At 44.1% G+C, this 18,065-nt stretch overlaps 2 protein-coding genes across 8 annotated transcripts in view; one reads left to right on the top strand and one right to left on the bottom strand.

Moving 5' to 3' along the window:
- Nucleotides 1–276: 276 nt before the first annotated feature.
- The window catches only part of clcn2a (chloride channel, voltage-sensitive 2a), a 32,677-nt gene continuing 14,888 nt past the window's right edge, over nucleotides 277–18,065 (top strand). For 4 of the 7 annotated variants that reach the window (XM_084008100.1, XM_084008099.1, XM_084008103.1 and 1 more), the window contains exons 1-3: nucleotides 3,712–3,766; nucleotides 13,734–13,905; nucleotides 17,537–17,668. In XM_084008100.1, the coding sequence (XP_083864226.1) occupies nucleotides 3,716–3,766; nucleotides 13,734–13,905; nucleotides 17,537–17,668 (355 nt within the window). In that variant the 5' untranslated portion in view covers nucleotides 3,712–3,715. Of the gene's footprint in view, nucleotides 295–3,711; nucleotides 3,767–8,802; nucleotides 8,822–13,733; nucleotides 13,906–17,536; nucleotides 17,669–18,065 lie in introns of those variants that run through there. The other 3 variants (XM_084008102.1, XM_084008101.1, XM_084008104.1) reach the window with 3 other exon arrangements.
- On the bottom strand, nucleotides 11,316–13,312 carry LOC311012475 (zona pellucida sperm-binding protein 4-like; the record flags this gene model as incomplete). Its single annotated transcript, XM_084007936.1, has 8 exons — nucleotides 11,316–11,422; nucleotides 11,541–11,616; nucleotides 11,707–11,854; nucleotides 11,928–12,120; nucleotides 12,190–12,347; nucleotides 12,429–12,526; nucleotides 12,744–12,931; nucleotides 13,030–13,312. 8 exons carry the CDS (start codon nucleotides 13,310–13,312, stop codon nucleotides 11,316–11,318), a joined length of 1,251 nt encoding a protein of 416 aa, XP_083864062.1.

Genomic DNA, 18,065 nt, shown 5'->3' with positions numbered 1-18,065 from the left:
TGCTGTATGGATTTCCAGGGGGCCAGTTTCTGGGATCGACTGAGATTTTTTTTTCTCTCTCTCCGGTGGAGTGAAGTGTGATTTTTTTCTCCCCCCGTGCGTCATCCGCTGCTGCTGGATCAGATCATCGTTCAAAGTGTGCGCTGCAACCTGTAGCTGTGTGCCCCTTTTTTTTATTTCTGTCATCGTTCCGCACAATGGAGGAGCACAGCTGACGGTTTTGAATCCGTAGCCCGAGGAGGACAGAATAAAAAAGAGAAGAGGAAATCACACTCGGGGTGGAGGGGGGGAACTGTAAGTATGCTGCGTCTCCTTTCCCCTCTCCAAAGTGTCTGATCCATGTGTGTGTATCCTGAACTTTGTCCATATCTGGCTCAAGGGCAAATGGTAATTGAAGGTCTGATTGGTTCGTGGTGTATTTGCTGGTGTTCTGGTGTCATTTTGTGGTTATTCTCCGACACTTTGGCTCTTTTTCGTCAGCAGAAGCCGGCAGGAATGACTAACAATTGAGAAACTTGCCAATGCAAAACAAAAAGGAACACAGGTGGTTTTACATCATAATGATGCGCACCAAGGACTCAAGGTCCTTGTAATACCGATGATGTATTGCAGTCAAAATATGTGTGAGAAAACATATATTCATGCCTTTTTTTAAATCTCAGATTGAATTTGTTTTTGACTACTTTCAAGTCCGTGTCAAAAAAATAGTAATAATGACAGGTGAGAAATTGTCTCATTATTCCTTTGACCCCACGAAATTCAAGACATAGCTAATTAATTTTGGATAACACCAAACAAAACCAACGCCTCACTTTAATTCCAATGAAAAACATAAATTTAAACTATTTTATAATGAGGATAATTTAGCATTTTTCATGCTTTTACATCATGTGGTCATTCTCTGAATCTTTGTCTTCACTGTCACCAAAGGACATGCTGTTTCTCCCCTTGTATGTTGGTACCAAACCTCCATTCAGAGGTTGGTGGTTTATATTTTTAAAGAGTCCTGCAGAGATGGAAAGATGTGGGTCAGTGTGCTGGTGCTCGGGGCTGCAGAGCACCCAGTTCCTATGCTCCCGGGGCCACAGTACCCCTGCCGGTCTGTGGCTGCCAGCATCCTGATAAAATGAAGTCTGTGACACTCTTTACCCTCACTTACAAGGAGGGAAGGGGGGGGGCGGGTGATGATGATGTGAGGGTCAAGTTGTAGGCACAAAGGTGCATACGAACCTGAAGTGTATGAATAATGAGATTTGTGAATGATGTATTTGTGAGAGAGTGAAATCCCTCCCATCACTTGGCGGTCTCGGAGGCCCCAGGTTCACTCTGGTGCCTGTGGTCCAGCGCTTTGAACTGGTTGCCTTGCCAACAGCCAATCAGCTGCAGGACTGTTTAATGTGTCAGGCAGTGTCAGAGGCGCTGACTCCCAGAGGAGTTAAGTCTTTTAACCTGTATCAGAGATTTTGATATTCAAATGGCACACACAGGCCTTTAACCAGTCAAAGTGTTTCATGTGACGCCACCCATTTCAAAGCGTGAATTCATTACTTTGTTGCTGGATTGGCGGTACAATTTTTAAAAGTGGATTGGCAATGGCAAGCATATTTGTTTGGACCCTGATAAAGTTCTGAACTTCCTGAGTTTCTCCAACCAACTGAGGGCATATTATCCCAACATGACGAATGTTTAGGTCTTGACAAAGCAGAGCGGTGAATCTTTGGAACAGTTGCTATCTTTCAGGTGAAAGTCTGACTTGGCGCCGCATCTTTCAGTGCAATAGATTTCACTGCCAGTGAGTAGCACCTCAGAAAAAAAGCCTTTGGTGAAAGCCCAGAGCGGTGAGCTCACTGTTTTTTTTTTGTAATACATGTGTCATCTGAGAGAAAGGGAATGATCTGAGATTGTAACACACCTTCATGTGTTGGATACAGTCTCTCCAGAGAAGTGCTTCTGCAAGCACAAACTAACACACAAGCTAATTTTATGGCAAATCGTCTCGGCAGTGACTGTTGTGGTGCCCATGAGCCCAGCACTGACTGCAAAATGCTCCTTATGGGGCTGTTTGGAAGCCAATAGTAGGAGACTAGTTCTCCTAAATAAAAAGAATATGAGGTTCCAACAGCTTCAATGCTCAATTGCAGAAATGTGTCCCCTCTTTGAACTAGGGGGTCGAACACCATTCTCCCACGTTATTTTTCCTCTCTCTGTGTTTTGATGATGTCCAAAATCTCCCATGTGTGTTGAGTTGTGTTCAGATCTGGTGTCCGTGAAGACCAGTGTATGCCTGGATTTGTCAGCCATCTGTACTGCTTGTGCATGTGTGAGAAAGTGAAATGTGAGGAAGTTTTACAGTTTCTTCACTTTGGCTTTGTTGTTCTTTTATGTTATCCATCATTGTCCAATCACATATTTTGCCCCCTTAATGCTTTCAGATAAGAATGAATCCCTGCTCATCCAACCGCTTTTCAAACATGACATTCATTTCATTCGTGGAATGTCATCCGGATTATCTTCAGTTCTGAGACTTTAAACTTATTTCTCAAAGGCAGGAGCCTGCAGGAGGGTGTTGTTGAATGCATCGAGTTGCATGATGGGAGATCTAAGATCCCACGTTTTTTTGGAGCTTGACCCATCCTAAGAACTATTAAGTCAGGACATCTTGTATTCTGCGGCAATGACTTTGACCATTTAACATTAATATAGCAGCAAACTATAGTGGAGTGTGTGTGTGTGTGTGTGTGTGTGTGTGTGTGTGTTATCTGAGCTTGTGTTCTCTCTGTGATGCAATATAAGTATTTGCTTCTCAACTAAATGTAAGGTTACAGTGATTCCAGTATGTTTTTTTAGAGTTTTAATCATATTTTGGGGATAATATCGTGAAGCCCAATTGTTTCGGTCGGGATGAAATTCTCACCCCATATCTAATCTCATATCTTGCACCTTTTAAATTTGTTATTTGTATGTTGTGAAAATGACTTTATTCCTCACAAGTAAAACCAAAAAAATGATGGAATACTATTCAGAAGGAATAATACAATGATTATAAATACTACTGGAGCCACTTCTCTTTGAAACTATTCTGTTATGCTACATGACAGTGAGGCACAGAGATGAGGTAAAAGAGCATGACTACTAGAAGTTACTAATGGAAGCTTGGCCACATTTGTTTAATTCACTTACCAAAGACGCAGCACATTAAAAGGCCGTGCATGTCCTCATGACATTGACGGAGCCATAAACCAGCCTCGTGAATTACTCATTACGCGTGTATCAATCCAGCGATGACTCAAATCGGTAGCAAAGGGCAGCTGAGAAATAACCACGCGAGAGTTTAAAAGAGAAAAAAAAGAAAGCCAGGTCCTGCACGTCATCATTTGTTCAAACAGCCTCTCGTTACACCTGAAACGCCATCCTCCGCACAAAAAAAACATCCTCACATCCAGATAGGAGGGGGGGCGGTGTTCTGCAGTAAAAAACGGAGCCAGCGCTGCTGCGAGGCGGCAGCCTGTCATCTGGCACGCGCGCGCACACACACACACACACGCGCGCACTTATATATGCACGCACACGGCATGCAGGAGGGCTCGTGATAAGGAAACCTGTTACACGCTGCGCACGAGCCCGCGTCGAGTCTTCTTCCTCCTCCGCAGATTAATTAGGGGGCGGACTCGGTCTCGGATTGGGTGTCTTCTTCTTCAATGGGGATATCGCGACAATGGTGAAGGACAAGGCCGAGGAGCGCACGCTCCAGTACCAGCAAACTTTGGTGAGTTTGGGGGGGATGAGGTCATGGATTGGTGTTTGCTGTCATGCTGTGTGTGGTTGCCAGGAAGGATGGAGACACAGCTGCCGGTTGATCTACTGTGTGTGTGTGTGTGTGTGTGTGTGTGTGTGTGTGTGTGTGTGTGTGTGTGTGTGTGTGTGTGTGTGTGTGTGTGTGTGTGTGTGTGTGTGTGTGTGTGTGAGAAAACCGGAGGGGATGGTGTGTGTGCAGCTTTATATATATATATATATAAATCGGGTCTTTATTGGCTGAATTTATTGTCTTTTAGTCTGCTTTTCCCTCCAGTAGCCGCTATGCTGCTCTCTTACCTTGATCCACAGGTGTTGCATCACTCTCAGCCATTCATAATACATTCTGATCACTTTACGTGTGGCCGAGTGGGTCATTATTGAGCTGTAAATATCCTTGTAATGTAAGATTAGTAGCCTCACTGTGCTCTGATGTATTTCACTCACGTCTCCCTTATCTCCCTCTCTTTCTCCCTCCTCATGTACGCCTCTGTCATCTTCCCCCTTTGCCCTCCCTGTTTGCTAGAGCGCCCCTTTTTTTTTTTACTTATCAACTAAAAGTGCTTCTGAATATTAATTGCCTCCCACTAAGTGTGGGTATAGTCATACCCCGGAGCGCTCCACGCAGAAATATATCTATATTCGGATAAAAGGGACAGACAAGTGGATTAAAAGTGTCCTTCTGCCCTGATCGGAGAGTCTGTGGCTGCAGTTATCTCTTCCTTTTCCTCTCTTCATTTTGTGCAGAATCTGTCAGTCAGTCCATCATCATGCAGCTGTGTTGGGCTCCGGATGTGTTTTTTTTTTGTTTTTTTTCCCCTGCTCATTGGTGTGAAGATCGATGCCCTGCTGTGTGTCTCAGTAACGATCAATAGTGATGTAAAATGGCAGTCTTAGCCTCTTGAGGACTGGAACGTGCCGCCTGCTCCCGTCTCTCTCCTTTGACCATATAGCACTCAGATCGATTGATCGTTCCCTACCGGCATACTGGACCTCTAAAATAGATCCCCGCATGCTTCTGCATACAAGCGATTGCGCCGCCTTTGTCCCGATACTTTCTACTTACAAAGTGGCAGCACTATTCATCAAATACCTTCCCCCCCCTCTGGTAAAACAAAAGCACCTGCGTTTTTCTCCCAGAACACAGAACGGCACTGAGATAGATGTTAGCCACGCGTTTAAGTCGGATAAGTGAAGTTTATTTCCTGTGCAGCAGCAGCGGTCTAAAATTGGATTGTAATGTTTACAAAGGGATCCTGCGCTTTATTGTTTGCCATCAGCAAGATTCAGAGGGTTTTCAGTCATGTGGCTTGCATGAATTTTTGGCAAGCACAGAAGCACTGGTGCTGTGTAGCAGGACTTAGCAGATGACTCGAAGCAGATAGAGGGAAAAATAAGAGATCTGTCTGATAACTTCTCCACAAGGAAGCAGCACAGAAATGTCATCTCCACATTCACAGCTGCTGTACCAAAAATTGCCATTCCCCCTCCAGTATTTATACATGTCTGGCTTATTTGTTTTTTATAGATTCTGCAGCAGATTGTCTGCTGTGTGCTAAAGACAATGGAACACAAATATCCATTTTAATGTTTGGCTGTTGGACAATAAATAAGCATTGCCATCCGAGTCTATGGAGATTAAAAAAAAAGGGACAGGTATCATAAACTCCTCATACAAATGAGCTGAACGACTGAATAATTGATATCATGAATAATGGATTAAATTTCCTTTGTGCAAAATCCGCATTTAAGAAAATGATTTGATATTTAAATAATATCCATTCATGTATCTTACACAGCAGCAATGACACTTTTAATTTCACCCCACTGCACCAAACAGATTACTTGGAAAAATTCTTAGAAAGCATCCTCACTAACCTCTCCGAGCTCATTATCCAAAGGGAATAATAAAGCAGCGAATAAACAAGCTATTTATAACCATTAAGATATTCATGAATAAAGCTATTATGTCATTTTTCTGGGTGCTGTGTGGAAGATGCAGGGGAGACTCCTTTTGAGCAATTGGAAGGCTGGTGCATAGGTCGACGGCTTCTACTACCGCTGTCAGTTGGAGGTGCATGCTGGGACGGCAGGCAGCGGCTGTGTGCCTCCCCAGCGTCTGGTATCGGGGAGGGGGGGGATGGAGCTGGTAAAGTGGAGAAGACAGATCAGAGACTGAAAAGAGACTTGGTGTTGCAGCTTTCCATCTGAATTCGTTTCAGATGCTTTTTCCAGAGGTGTAGGAGGTGTGTGTGTGTGTTTGTGCGTGAGTGTGTGTGTGTTTGTGTGTGTGTGTGTGTATTTTCTCTTTTTCAAAAGTCCCGGCAAGTTTGCTCTATAGATATTGCGCATGCATTTGATGCGTGTGTGTGCATGTGTAGGTGTGTGTGTGTGTGTGTGTGCCTACACATTTGTGCTTAAATGAGTGTGTGCTGAATCTCTGTTGGAGTGGATGTTTGAGACAACATGCTCATGTCCTTGAAGGTGGTTTGAGGATTTGGCTGCGTCAGGGATCAAAGTCATGATCCACCTGAAGAGGAAAAGCCACCACCCCTCCCATCTCCTCACCCTATCCCACCCATCTTATCACCCCACCCATCTCCCTGCCGCGGGGCACTGCAGCACCGCAGAAACGTAACGCAGCACACAAGCCGCAGGCCTTTCTTAACGTATGCGTGTGTGTGTGTGTGTGTGCGTGTGTGTGTGTGTACTGTCCAGACGATGTATCTCGTTCCATATACGTCTGTGGTTTATGATTATTTAAAGCCACTGCAACAAAGATGAGTGTGCATAAATGTGCCTATATGTGGTGCAGTAGAAGAGAACGCAGTCTGTTCCCTCTCTCACCCAGACAAAGTACTGGCAGCCGAACTGTGAGATCTGTTGCCTTTTGTATTGTTTGGCGTAAAGTGTCACGGACCAGTTGGGTTGGTAAATACGAGCGTGCTGCTCGCAGCTTACTGCACATGGCTTTTTCAGGGTTTTATGTGTTTTGTATTTGGTGCAGAAGCTTTAGGAAGGACACTCGGGTATATTTTGAATAGAATGTGAATGTCATACGCATCTCTGTTGTATCTCAGCATCTCTCTCTCCCTTTGTCACTGTGTCTCTCTCTCTCTCTCTCTCTCTCTCTCTCTCACACACACACACACACACATAAAAGTGCCGTCTCTTCAGGGGGGTCTAGTTCCTGATAGTCAGCATTCTGCCACACAGAAGCTGGCTTGAGTCCATTTCAGCTCCTGTCACTTCCGAATAGTGCTGTTACTTGCAGACCACTGAACAGGCCACCGCAGAGACTGCAGACAGAAGAAAAAATCCATCTCAATTCATTTGACTGTTAAAATAGACGCTGCTCACTGGACTGTACCGACGAGCTAACTGCCAAGATACAATATACTTGTACCCTTGTTATAAAAAAAAACCTTTGGAGGACGTAGGGCCTCATAATTTAAAAATAAACATCAGTTTATAACCACAAATAAATGGGTAGTTATGTGAAATGAACAGCGGTGGATGAAGCATTGAGATCCTTTACTTGAGTTAAAAAATGGAAGTATTATTTTTATATATATGTGTTATGCAGAAAGAACCATTCAAGCATGTTTTATGTCGTCCTATTGTTAGTGTTATAGATGCATTAAAATGTAAGCGGCCTTTTAATGCTGCATTTGGTCAAGGTAGAAATTATTTTAACTACTTCATGCAACATCAGGTAAAGTATTCTATCACAATTCATGTTTAGTCATGTTTTGCATGTAAAATCTAAGAAACAAGTTGAATGTATGTGTTAGCTTGGACTACAACTAGTATTCTCATTATTGATGAATCTTTGAATTATTTATTCTTGTTTAATTCATTTAAAAAAAAGATAAAACATTAGGTCAGGAGGGGAAATTACTCATCACAACACAAAAACAAAGATATTTTCATGTAAGACAAAGAAAAGCAGAACATTTGAAAATCTGGAACCTCTGTGAAAAAAAGCACTGTATGTAAAACTCTATAAATTTGAAATACTGACCTGACTCAAGATTGGACTTTAGTAGTTAAAATGATGAAATACCACCAAGGAAAATGTTTTTTTCCCATTTCTGTACACAGTGTGCATGGTTCTCATTTTCAACCTGTAATCTTTATGGATGAGTGTCATGAACAAGCCCCCCCTCCCCCCCAGTCAAGTCTATTTCTGATCGATGTCACTCTCTCAGCTTGATCCTTCACTCTCTGGCATCGCTCCCTCCCAGCTCTCCCCCATCCTCTGTGCTGCTTTCTACTAATATGATCAGAGTGTGAGTTGGTGCATTTTCACTTGTCTGGGTTGCACAGGGTCTGCTCGACAGCTTCAAGGTTCTTCAGGTTTATTTTTGTCCGTGCGTGTGCGTGTGTGTGTGTGTGTGTGTCTGACTCATAGGTAACCATTCTAAAAGCAGCCTCCCTTACCTATATTAATGCAAATGTAGACTGCGGGATGAGTCAAAATTTGTCACTTCCTCCTCTAATTCAATTGCCGAGCCTGTCGCTGGAGGCTTCGTGGCTCAGATTAGCTCAGAGTGCTTTAGTCCTCCTTTTATTCCCCCTCGTCTCATCAATACACACTCGGCACGCGTTTAGTAAGTAATCATAGGGCCACAACAGTGTGTCGTTAAAGGAGTCTGAAACATCCATCTTTCTCTCCGCGGTGATGGATCCAGTCACACACAAAAAAAGAAGATTAAAATCTGAATTTGTTTGAAAAAGGCAACAAGGGGTGAGTGTTTTAGATATTCAAGCCATCATCAGTAAGCGTGTCCAATATTTGTCCTTGCCGTCTCCTCACAATGAATACATTATCCTGCGGGGCCTTGGGAATAGCTGAATAGTGAATAACTTTTTCCTTCTTTTTAATCTCATGTGTCACGCTCGGCTCTCTGACCGAGAGAGGCGGCGGAGGGAGTGATGTAGCAGTAAAGTGGGGGGTCTGACGCAGTTGAACGTCGGTGGACATGTGGCGCTTTCTTCAAATTTAGCTGGAAGGTTTTTCCATCCGGTAGGTGAACTTGTGCAGTACTTCACTGCTGCTGAGTGACATGTAATGGCTGGTAGTAATGAGGGTGCAGGTCTTGTCAGTACGTAGAGATGGTGTGCAACACAGCACAGATGTTTGGGGTGGATGCTGACAATCGATCTTTTGAAAAGATGATAGTTTCCGTGTAAACATATAACAGTTGTTTATTCTGAGCAAGATCCATGCTGAGGTCAGTTAAAGAAATCCAGTTTTCAGTGCTTCCTAGTGGATGACGTATGTAATGGTGACATCTTCTCTAAAGTAGACCTAACCCACCCAGATACTAGTTTTAATAAGGCTGGATTTGTGAGATATTTGAAGGTCAAATTCACTATTAATGCATATTCTCAGGAGAGATAGTCATTGCCTCGTAGTCCCAAAATATCCACAACGAACAAGCGGTGCATGTAAAAGAGTCTCAGGCTGCAGTTTCCTCACCATGACAAGTTTGGGTCTAAATAGTTCATATATTATGTTTTAAACAAGGCTATTATGCTAGGGAATTATGTGAGTTATGTTGATTTGTTGAAGTTTCCCTCCTTTTTGTACAAATTAGGACATTCTGGATTTTCTTGATTGTCTGATTGAATGAGCTGAATCTGAGTCGGTTTATCTTTCATCGTTTCATGTTGATTTATTGTGGTAAACTGGAACTGTGCTCTCTGTAGGCATTTCGGTTTATGACAAACCAGTCAATAGCAAAACCTGTGGGAAGCAAAAGTTGAACTGGTGTACAGGATTGTAACGTGGGAGGTAAACTGACTAATGTAGATACAGAAGTGTTTCACGTGGGAGGTGAACTGGTTACAGATAACAGCTCATTTAACCCACTGGGTCCCACCTGCTGCTCTCCCAGGGGGCCGTCCATCCAGATGGCCAGTCATTGCTTTCACACAGGCCGAAAGAAACAACCACCAACAGGCCCAGTATATACTCCCAGTGGGTGTTTGTCTGGTGCTGGTGGTGGGATTGTGTGTCTCTATAATGTGTGCGTAGGTGCATGAAAATGTGTTTGCCAAGAGGGAAGATTCAGTGATTTTAATCTCCAAGTGTCGTGATGATAACGCAGTGAACCAGGAAAACTTGTGTCCTCCATAAGTTACTTCATTGTTCAAGAGCTTTAGAAGTTGGGAAATACTAACATAGCAATAGTGGTTTTCTTTTCAGGAAGTGGAACTGCATAATTTCAGTTTCTTTCCCAACCGTGTGCAAAATTAGATTTTTGTATTAAATATATACAAGTTTATTTCTGGCTTTGGGATGTTTGTTGCATGCTTCCTCTTGTTTCCCAGCTGCACCTCAACTATTGCTTTCTAGTTAATCAAAAAGCAAACTATTACCAAAAATTACAGGATGACATTTGAACGCCTTAGTTTTACAAATTACTGAGGTGTGAAGTTTGTCTTTATTAAAAGCTCAACAGAGCTGGAATGCAAAGTTACATTACTTGCAGCTTAAAACCCAACAATCCACCTTAACAGATAGCTCTGAAATACAGACAGTTGATAATTTAGAGACTATACAATGATAAACAGTTTTGCCTCAGTAGTATTAGTCTTCATTTAGCATGCCACACACCCCTCATCCATCAGTTTGATTTAATTGACAGCATTTTTAACTAGTGGCAAGACTTGTTTACATTTCACTCCACTGATACGTTTGTCCTCACTGCAGTTAGTGTTGTCAGCTGATTGGCTGAGCCCACTGGGGGGGAGGGGGGGGGCTGTAGCAGCCTATATGAGGCCGTGTTGTCCGAATGTGATGTACAGTTATGTTTTTGCCGTAGTGCCTCCTGGCAGGTTGGAGGTTAAAAGTGGATGGAGACGAGCTTTCCCTGATGGCGTGCGCCTTTTTTTTGGTGCTCGGCAGATTGAACCTATACAGCTGCTCCGCTTTCCCTCTGCACCGCCTGTGCATGAGAGCAGAAAAGGCGAATCTGGAGGAGTCGTGATGCCCATCTCAATGAGGAGGGGGTGGAGTAGGGAGGTTGTGCACAGTGCAGTGGAGGAGAGATGTTGCAAGTCGTCTCGTATAGAGAACCCAAGAGGGACTAGTGTAAAAATAAATAAAATGGGGGGAAAATAAGGAGCCTGCAGGAGTCGTGATGTACAGCTTAATGCATCATGCCAGAAAGAGATCAGCGTTTAAAGACTTGTAAAAACTGCTTTGACAAAAAAAAAAAAGCCATCAGCTCACTAGTACCTTCTTGAAACCACTAAGTGGTTCTGTGCATGGCTTGCATTGTACTATAGTCACATTTCAGTTAGATTTAGACTGCCAAAGTATTTGTAATGAAACCCTGTGATTACTCAGCACAACAGTGGTTGCATTATATGCACGACTACCACCTCTGCACACAAAAAAAAAAAAAACCACATTTACGCTAAAAGTGTATAGTGTGGGACCTTGAAGCAGCAATTCAAAAGAGACCCAGTTGTAAGCAAGAGCCTTTATTAAAAATTCACAGCCAGTAGATTCATAGCTTAGATGTTGCAGCCGGTCTCGTCTCAGTCAGGATCACCTCGCCACTTGAGACTAGAGCCAGCTGACTTGAGGATTTCTTACTCTCAGTTACAGCTCTTCCTGCAAGAGAAGGATGGGTGGGAAAAATGCAGCAGTCACAATATTTGAAAAAGTAAATCTGATGGCATCAGTTTTGTGACATTTGTCGAGAAAATAATTTGTTGCCGCAGCGACTCACGTTGCCGCTGGCATGGCTGTTCACAGGAGTTTGTGCTGCTGGGATAACACACTGCCGTGGCACAGTGGAAGAACACCTGGAAGAGTTTGAAATAGCACCGTTTGTCAAGGAAGCTACAATGCCACGTCACTTGAGGGGACCGACATGATCGTGTATTGGACCGTACCGTGTCTTGCTGAGGCAAGTAGTGGGTTTGGTCCACGAATGTAAACATTTTAACGACAAAACGTTTGTGGTGTGTTGGGAACTGAAGTCCAGAGGAGCCATCCACAGGGGACACGGTGGTCAGGTAGCGGTCGTCATGGTAGGGACACCTGGAGCCAAAAAGAGCTCATGTTCAACACCAGCATAGGAATGTACACATAAGTGGTGGTGTTGTGTACATACCCGTCATTCAGAAGGTCCCACTGTGGCAGGCTGTTAGGATTGGGGGTGGAGGTGGCCCAGCAGTGCTCCAGGGTCAGTATGAGGTTTGGGTCAGACCTCTCCAGGATTCCGACTTCAACATAGACCGGTTGCCTCAGCGCTTTGGTGATGGGGTAGGCATCTGCAGTGTAGAAGGAGCTGTACGCCACTTTTTCTGCAGTGGAAAAAACAATTTTAGTGCTTCTGCTGTAGTGGGCATCTCCGAGGCTATGGTGCCACTCACCCTCCACACAGCCCTTTGAGTTACACTGTCCGTTGCCCAGTCGGAGCTCCACTCGGAGGGGTCCAGCAGCAGCAACCGACATAGGTGAAGGAACACCGTTCACCTCCATGACAAGAGCTTCCACAGCCGTGCCAGAAAACCGACACTGAAACAATACCCTGTTGGGGGAGGGAGAGACTCAGGAAACCTCAGTGGGCCCGAAACGCCAATAAAAGATTTCAGATTTCACACAAACTCACTCAAAATGGCTGTCTCTGGTGATCGAGCCTCTGGGTCCAATTCCCACTTCATAAGAGGAAGACATGTGGTTCTCGTACACCACATAATCCTCTTCCTCCTGTAGAAGGAAACAGAGCACTCAAATGTTTAGTCAAGCCACAGAAAGACACATTTAAAAAAAAAGGAAAAACATGGCAGACGTGTCAAGCAGATTTCAGATTTAAATAATCTTGTTTTTTTGGCCTGTGGGGGAAACTCAAACTGGGTATTTCACAGCATAAGTCCCAGATTTAAACAATGTCTAACACTTCAGCTCAAGCAGAGAATGCAGCCACCTTGATTGTAGTACCACATGCAGTCACAGGGAACTGAAAGATGGCGAAACCCGAGGTGAAGTCCACAGCGTTGCAGGAGGCGTCGTCCGTCTCTCGCAGGCTGAGTGACTCCACGTCGACGTAGGGCAAAGTGGCACTTCGAGCCAAGACCACCACAAACTGGCCATCCTTGGTACACTGCACAGTCACTGGGGGAGGAGAAAAAACATGGATGCATTACTCAGTTGCAGGTGATATTTTACTCACCATGTAGGATTAATTTGAGGAAGTAGTCAAGCATGGGTACCTCCGTTCCCATAGTGGCACTGCCGCCCGTCGAAGCAGCAGTCGATTTTCTCACACTGCTCGGCGGTGATGTCTTCAGTCCCACACTGGATCTTGAAATGCTGCTCCACCTGGCATTTATCAACGGGAGCTCCATGTTGAGGGTCCTTGACCTGTTGCTGAGGAACAAGAGGAGTTTGGGGTTTCTGCACAGGCCGCATCCACTGATGCTGGGCAGCAACGTCACGAGCCAAAACAACAACCACCGCCAGCAAACCACCAAACAGCCACTTGAAAAGCTCCATTGTCGTATGAGTAACTACACACTGCACCAAAAGCTGCTGTGATTGTAACACCTACAGCACCGACGCAGGCTTTATAGGATGATTGATTACGCAGCCGCTCACTGAGAGTCCCGCCTCTCATCGTTAGGAGTCAATTGGGTGGCAGCCCTTCAGAGTTAATCAGCTGGGTGCTGACAGGTGGAGCTTATTGTCTGCTCATCTGCCTGAAAAGAAGCGATTACACTGATCTGTCTGTAAAAAGACTTGGGATGCAGGCAGTGAATTCCCCGACACCTGGTCTTTTTCACAGTTTGAACGTCAATTTACACAGGATGACCATCTTTACTGTGACACACACTTATAACTATAACTGTCTTTCACCGTCTCCCACTTGCACCACCTGTATAAACGCTGTCTTTTTCTGTCTTTTCATCCACACAAGATGTATGGGCGGTACACCCAGGAGCTGGGTGTGTATGCCAAGGAGGAAGCGGCCCGCCTACGGGATGGAGGAGGAGTGCGGGACGGCGGAGGCCTGCGGAGGAACACCAGCGTTCGCAGTCGTGCTGCCGATCTTCTGGAGTATGAGAAAGACCCCTGTGCAAAGTGCCAATGTAAGTGATGATCGTGGTTGTAAGGGTGGCAAGGTGGGCAGGTAGTGCAGTGCTTGTGTTGTGAAGGTCAGACCAAAGCAGAGCTCATGAACAGAGTTGATCTGGTGTGTGTGTGTGTGTGTGTGTGTGTGTGTGTGTGTGTGTGTGTGTGTGTGCGTGTGCTTGTGTGTGTGTGTGTGTGTGTGTGTGTGTGTGTGTGTGTGTGTGTGTGTGTGTGTGTGTGGAAGCTGTGTGAAAACATGGACTTGTTCAAGTAAAGCAGAGCGCCTACCGGACACAAGGGAGCAGGACAGGATGTGAACAAGATTGAATGTGACTGATCTGAGCAATGACCTCCAGCAAGCAAGGGCTGTCTCAATGTCAGACAAAGACCGCCCCCCCTGCTGGCCGTCCAGCAGCCCACCATGTAAACGGGTGTATGAGACAGTGTGTGTGTGCTTTTGTTTCTCTGAGCAGAACTCTGATCTGAACTGTCAGATTATTTTATGTCTAGTCTTCCCAGATGACTGCAGATAAGGGAGTGGCACCACTTTAGACTTCAGACTGACTCCACAATAGAGGAATGACAGATCTAGACTGTGTGTGTGTGTGTGTGTGTGTGTGTGTGTGTGTGTGTGTGTGTGTGTGTGTGTGTGTGTGTGTGTGTGTGTGTGTGTGTGTGTGTGTGTGTGTGTGTGTGTGTGCTCTCAATTTTCATTAACCTTCATTTATGCAAGTTGCTGAAATCACAGATTGTCTTGCAAGTCAACAAAGCAGCAGTGCATTCTCTTAAAGTTCACCCAAATTGAAACGTTAGAGCTACTTTGTGGTGTCGTAATAATAATCCCCGTAGAAACTATTCACCCTGCCGTCCGGGGGATATTGACAAGGACGCTGCTTTGGTGAGTGACGCGTTGCAAAGTCATTCGATGCTGTGAGCTCCACAATCGCCTGCATTGTGGTGGATTCAACTTAAACCTGATGGAGGAATAATATTATTGAAAATCAAATCTGAATCTTCTGTGATGGTGAACTACATATTTTTTTCTTCAGTATCAAAGTAATTCAGTGATAGTTTGTTGTTGTCAATGCATTGGTGTGAACAGTTAGCTGCTAAGACTTTGTTGCACACACACATTTTTGATTTTGTTGACCCGTAGATGCAAAAATCAACACAAACATCTTCGAACATATCTCGTTTAAAGGGAGAGTAAGGTTTTGTTTTTCCCACGTGGTCGCACCACAGAGCCAATGTGGCCGGTTTCCAGGATCCGTTTCTGCCTCTTTGCCCTTGTGACTGGGGATGTGATTAAAGCTTGATACATTGCTCCGTAGGTGAAAGTCACACTATAGCAGCCTAGCCTCGCTCGCCGTAATGGAAGCCATTTAAAACAATCACTCTCAGATCAGCAGCCAGCCCGAGTGATTTGTGTGCTCGCCGTCTGTGTGCTGTTTGCTCATAGATCAAGCTTTGTGTTTTTATATTTTTAGACCCCGTTTAGAGAGACGGCTCAGGCTGGACGGGCTCCGCTCTTGTCTTGTTAAGTAATGTGTAAAGAGAACACCTTCACATTTTGCACGTGGGAGTTTTTTTTTTAGTGTTTTCCTCTCATGTGCATGTGTGGGAACATCATCTCTGTGGGTGATGTACTATGAGTGTGTGAGTGTGTGCCTCGGGTTCGGATCAGTAACTGGAGCTGCAGTTTTTGAACAAGGCAGCCTACACACACACACACAGCCAAGGGCTCTGCTACCGGTCGTGATGGAGAGCTAAAAGCATGTACTGCCTCGATACCTTCATTTTGACTCCTAGGGTGAATTTTTCTGGCATTTTATAGCTGATGTTACTCCGATCTACTCCGTGGTGCAGCATCCTTGAGCGTTGTTGTGCTACAGCACCTTTTTTATATATGTGGTAAAAAAGACCTCCAGTATTTATAGTGTGATAACAGCTCTTGCAGGCTTGCAGGACTAGCAGAGGTGGAGAACATGTCTCGCGTTGGGTGCGTTTTTTTTTGTTTTTTTCTAACGGGATCAGGAGGTGACATCTGTGATCGCCACTGAGCCTGCGGATGTGAGCCAGAGCCAAGATGCAACGCGGAAGTGTGTGTTATACAGGTGCCAGACGAGATGTGAGAGAGAGAGAGAGAGAGAGAGAGAGACAGAAATAGAAAGAAAATCTTGGAAATCTTGTCCAACTGTAAAACAAACATCTGTTGAAGAACATGGAGGTCTAATTTGCACCGATAAATTTATCTTTAAACATGAGTGCGTTTTGTATGCGTTATCTGTTGGCAGCGTATCCTCCAGCAGGTGTCCCGGGCAGCTCGCCACGTCACACACACACACAGTTGTGATGCATCCGGAGAGTCCACACACACACCCTCCATGACCCAAATCCTGCACCAGAAAGACTTTTTATTCGATTAGTATATCGTTTATCATATCTGGGGAGTAGCAAGATATTTATGATCACAATCCTGAAGGGGGAGTGCTACTTTTTTTCCGATTATAAACACATGGTACAAGCAGCATAGTCTCAAAAATGACAAATTGTAGACAAAGAAGCATACAATCATGATGTATCTGTGATATTTCATGTCATACGTGCATTTTATTTTAGAAATAGTTTGGTGTCGTTATGGAACTCCGTTCAGCCTTAAAGGATAAGTGATATTCTATTTTTTTCTTCTTGTCAACAAATAATAATAATACCTCTTGACTTCCCTACTCGGCCGAAATGTAAACTTTTTTAAAAACTCGGTACAAAGTCGGTACAAGTGAGTACTTATGTCACTGGAGTTGCAACAATTAGTTGAGTCTTAAAGTGTTTCTGGCATGCAGAGGAGAAACACACCTCTTAATGGTAACACCGATGAAGCCCGTTCTCTACTCTTCCATGCCTATGTGATGGATTTGAACAATAACTGACACCAGAGAATAATCTCTTGTCTTGCTTGGCTTCACAGACAACACTCAGTGTTAGTAGGATCAATGCATTGATTACCGATTACCCGTCTTCCTCTCTCTCCGTCTGTCTACTTGATGGATCTCGACTGTCGGGGTTTGTTTTTTTTTCTTTTATGAAATATGGATCTGGTAAATGTGTTAGTAGCACATTTAAGCATCTCTTGGGGCGGACACTTCCACGGATGCTCTGGATGTGAAAGTGAATTCCAGACTCTGGCAGTGTCCGCAGACAAGAGGAAATGAGTCCAGCGACGCCTCTTTTAGCTGACCCAGCTCACAGTTACAGATTTGAATGTAATGGTGGAATTCATAACCGTGACCCAGCTAAGTTTTGTCACTGTTTTCTTCACATCTCTCTATAATTTAAAATTAAAATACATTCCTGATAAAAAAAGAAATAACTTAAAACCTGGAATCTGTTAGTGGAAGTTAGAACGAAACACAAAGCCCAAACAAACTTCCAGACGATGTGTTTTAAGACCTAAAAATAAAATAATATCCATAAACAGTCCGGCCTAAATCCTTCCATACATCCCCTTCTCCTCATTTACTACATATTAGTTTATTTTCTTTTACTTCCAGTCTGACGCAGGTGCTTCTCTTCAGTCAAAAACAACGTCTTTCTCCAGACACTTGTCACACGTTGAAGATTAATTTCAGAGATTTGTTTCTGCGCCCTCAGTGTGTGCGTCTCGCTGCCAGAAGTTCCTGATCTCGCGGGTGGGGGAGGACTGGATCTTCCTCATCCTGCTGGGCTTGCTCATGGCTCTGGTCAGCTGGGTCATGGACTATGCCATCGCCTTCTGCCAAGAAGGTAGGAAAGAGACAAAAGAGCCAGAGGCAACGTATTAATCTACGAGGAGCCGTGTTTTATAGCGAGACCTCGAGAAGGTAGATGCTAAATATTGACACAAATTGCTGCAGAGTTATATTGCTCTTCAGTTGGCTAACAAAGTGTCTTTCATTAATATTTAAAGGATCATTATATATTTACAATAACATTTTTACACTCAGGATCAAATGCATCAATCTTGACACTTGAATTAATCCAGTAGGTGCCGAGGTCCACACTAATTAATTAATAAACATTCAAAACTAAAATTCTCTGCAATGATTAACCCTTAATGAAACGGTACATTCCTATACAGATCATTTTTGATGTTTTAAATGAAGATTTGAGTCCATCTTTCTTTCTCACATCATATTTTTTA

The sequence above is a fragment of the Eutrigla gurnardus genome (genome assembly GCF_963514095.1).
Source record: "Eutrigla gurnardus genome assembly, chromosome: 4".
Taxonomy (NCBI): domain Eukaryota; kingdom Metazoa; phylum Chordata; class Actinopteri; order Perciformes; family Triglidae; genus Eutrigla; species Eutrigla gurnardus.
Note: the sequence above shows the minus strand (reverse complement) of the source record. Positions and strands in the feature narration are given on the sequence as shown.